Source organism: Cystoisospora suis (genome assembly GCF_002600585.1).
Source record: "Cystoisospora suis strain Wien I chromosome Unknown contig_9826, whole genome shotgun sequence".
Taxonomy (NCBI): Eukaryota; Apicomplexa; class Conoidasida; order Eucoccidiorida; family Sarcocystidae; genus Cystoisospora; species Cystoisospora suis.
The window spans coordinates 1-951 of NW_027162600.1; the positions used below are offsets into that span (position 1 = coordinate 1).

The 951-nt window shown below is 37.4% G+C and overlaps 1 protein-coding gene across 1 annotated transcript; it reads left to right on the forward strand.

Moving 5' to 3' along the window:
• The first annotated feature begins 269 nt into the window (after positions 1 to 269).
• Positions 270 to 885, forward strand: CSUI_011126 (uncharacterized protein). The gene has a single exon (XM_068071227.1). It carries the CDS (start codon positions 315 to 317, stop codon positions 555 to 557), a length of 243 nt encoding a protein of 80 aa, XP_067916794.1. The 5' UTR covers positions 270 to 314; the 3' UTR covers positions 558 to 885.
• The last annotated feature ends 66 nt before the right edge of the window (positions 886 to 951 follow it).

Here is a 951-nt window from a genome sequence, read left to right on the forward strand (position 1 = left end):
AATATATCTATCCCTATCTATCTATCTATCGTTAATCTATCTCTCCCTATCTATCTATCTATCTATCTATCTATCTATCTATCTATCTTTAATCTATCTATCTTTAATCTATCTATCTATCTTTAATCTATCTATCTATCTATCTTTAATCTATCTATCTATCTATCTATCTTTAATCTATCTATCTATCTACCACCGTCTATAGCTGTTGAAATGGAGAGGGAGTTCTGTTGTATTTCCTTGTCTCTTGTGGGTCTTCTTCTTTTCTTCCAGGCGGATGTTTATTTACTTCACTGTCTCAATTCCTTCACTGCATGCGTCTCTCGGCCTTCCTCTTCTTCTCCTCTTTACACCGATCACTCTTCAAGGCGAAGAAAGCATACACGAGAAAGAGAAGAAAAAGAAGAAGAAGAGGAAAAAGAAAGGATGAGTGCTCCAAGTTTATGATCTCCCTCCTCCTCGGATGGATCTACTCGACTCTCTTCCTCAAATCTCTCGAAACAAGTGTATGTGTGTGTATTGTGTTGTTTGAATGTTATTTGCTTGGGTGGATGTAAATCTTCCTATCATTTCTACTGCTATGCTTCTTCTATCTCTACTTAAACTCCTTTCAATAGATCTCCCATGCATAGCCTGTAGATCTTTATCTATCCCTGCATTAGTACTATGCAAGCTTTGTGGATCTCTGAATATCACTCATTCTCATTAGAGTCTCTCCCTGTGTACCCATCTAGCTCACTCCTCTTTAGCCACACGATTTTCTATCTATCTATCTATATATATATCTGTATATCTACATATATCTGTGCGTGTATACATGTATAGCATACGTACATATGTTTGCGGGGGTGAGGCATACTTAGAGATGTCTATATGAAGAGACAGGTTGTCTTATTCTTCTTCTTCGTGTGCGTGTCTTTCGATTTCTCTCTCTCTCTGTGTTTCTCTCTC

Excerpts from the sequence above, each read along its gene's own strand:
- CSUI_011126 (XM_068071227.1), top strand. The coding sequence starts at position 315 with ATGCGTCTCTCGGCCTTCCTCTTCTTCTCCTCTTTACACCGATCACTC.